At 36.8% G+C, this 1,586-nt stretch overlaps 1 protein-coding gene across 2 annotated transcripts in view; it reads right to left on the bottom strand.

The window, feature by feature from the left end:
- The window catches only part of VPS41 (VPS41, HOPS complex subunit), a 236,476-nt gene that overhangs the window by 57,799 nt on the left and 177,091 nt on the right, over positions 1–1,586 (bottom strand). For both annotated transcript variants that reach the window (XM_018558775.1, XM_018558776.1), the window contains exon 16: positions 1,147–1,228. In XM_018558775.1, coding sequence (XP_018414277.1) covers positions 1,147–1,228 — 82 coding nt within the window. The remainder of the gene's footprint in view (positions 1–1,146; positions 1,229–1,586) is intronic.

Genomic DNA, 1,586 nt, shown 5'->3' with positions numbered 1-1,586 from the left:
CAAAAATTAACCCCTTACCATGACAATTTGCAGCTGAGCTGCAGATTTGCTTTTCCCCCCAAGGGGTTAAGCCTTTTAGTGAGGGTGTATGCCAGGTGACCAATATTAGCTTTTAGAGGAAAAAAATTAAAATGTTAGCTTTTAGTTTAAAGCTGGCCATACACCTTACAATTATCTGCAGATTTTCTGTGGTCAGATGGAAAAGGAACTTAACTGTGTGGATGGAGTAATCTCCACTTGGGCCAATCTGTTGCACTTTTTCCATCTGACCACAGAAAATCTGCAGATAATTCTAAGGTCTATGGGCACCTTAAGGCTGAAAACTACAGAACATTTTCTGAAATCCTAGGGAAGTGAAGTGTTTCCAAATAAAGGACATATACATTTATTTTAATGCATTTTTTAGCTGTGCTATTTAAAAAAAAAAAAAAAGACTGGGGAAAAAGTGTTTTCTTTATGTTTTTTCCGCATTTTATTTTATTCATCCTAAGTGAGGCGTTAGGCACACATATTTAATATAAATAATATAAATATATAGCCCTATCTGTCCTGTAAAAAACAATATATAATATTTGTGGGTGCACTTAGTAAGAAAGTATAATACTGCCGTGGAGGAATCACACAGCAAAAATGTAAAAAGTGTGTCAGTCATTAATGAACAGAAACTGGAAAAAAAAAGCTCAGTCATGAATGGCTTAAACAAATGTAAATAGTAGACTAAAACATTGACATATTTTGGTAAAAGCCAAAACTGTCATCGGTTTGGTGCTCAGACATGTAAGCAATGGGTCAGGTGATCTCTAGTAAAGGGTCACTGTTCAGGCACAAATATTTGCCAGCCTGTTCTGGCCTTAAGACACATACCCCATTACCCATGCCTCACCATTGGTCACAATAACCAGGCACCAGGGAGGCACCAAAATTGGCTTTTTCCAAAGGAATTTTGTTACCCCCCTATTCACAGCAAACACTGGGATATGAATATTTATTAATGCTGTAAGGACAAACAAATTTTAAGAAACAGCAAAAATGTGATGTCTGCTGTCTAAGTTTGTAGTCAAATTAAAATGTTTCATATACACAACTTTCCAATGCAATATACTATTAAAAAAATGCAGTTAGCAGTAATAGCTCTGTGCATATTACCTTTAACTGTCCAATCTTCTTAAAGCGGTACACCTCATCTTCCCAGAGTTTCATATTTTTACCAAGTATTTTCTGACATTTCCTAAACAAATTCAAATGAAAAACTTTATTAAAAAAAAGATCTTATAATTTTAGTAACACTAGCATAGTTATTCCTGGAAACAACCCCTCTATGTAATAGCAAACAGGGTGTGCTAGGTCCTCTTCATGGAGACATCAGGGGTCCTCTCCGATCTATGCGGGGAGACCCTGTTTAAAACTATAACAAGAACATGGCTGCAGAAGCAGCTGTGTTCTTGGTATAACCACCTCTGTGGTCGGCCATAGATGTACACCCACCAGCAGGAAGTGGTTAAGGAAAATAGTGTCTTGCCAGGACAGAAATCTGCATTGACTGGTTTAATTAAAGCTGAGCTCATCAAGCAGCTAAACATTCAACT

The sequence above is a fragment of the Nanorana parkeri genome, unplaced genomic scaffold (genome assembly GCF_000935625.1).
Source record: "Nanorana parkeri isolate BGI_ZX_2015 unplaced genomic scaffold, ASM93562v1 scaffold357, whole genome shotgun sequence".
In the NCBI taxonomy this organism is placed as follows: domain Eukaryota; kingdom Metazoa; phylum Chordata; class Amphibia; order Anura; family Dicroglossidae; genus Nanorana; species Nanorana parkeri.
This window is presented reverse-complemented; position numbering and strand designations above follow the sequence as displayed.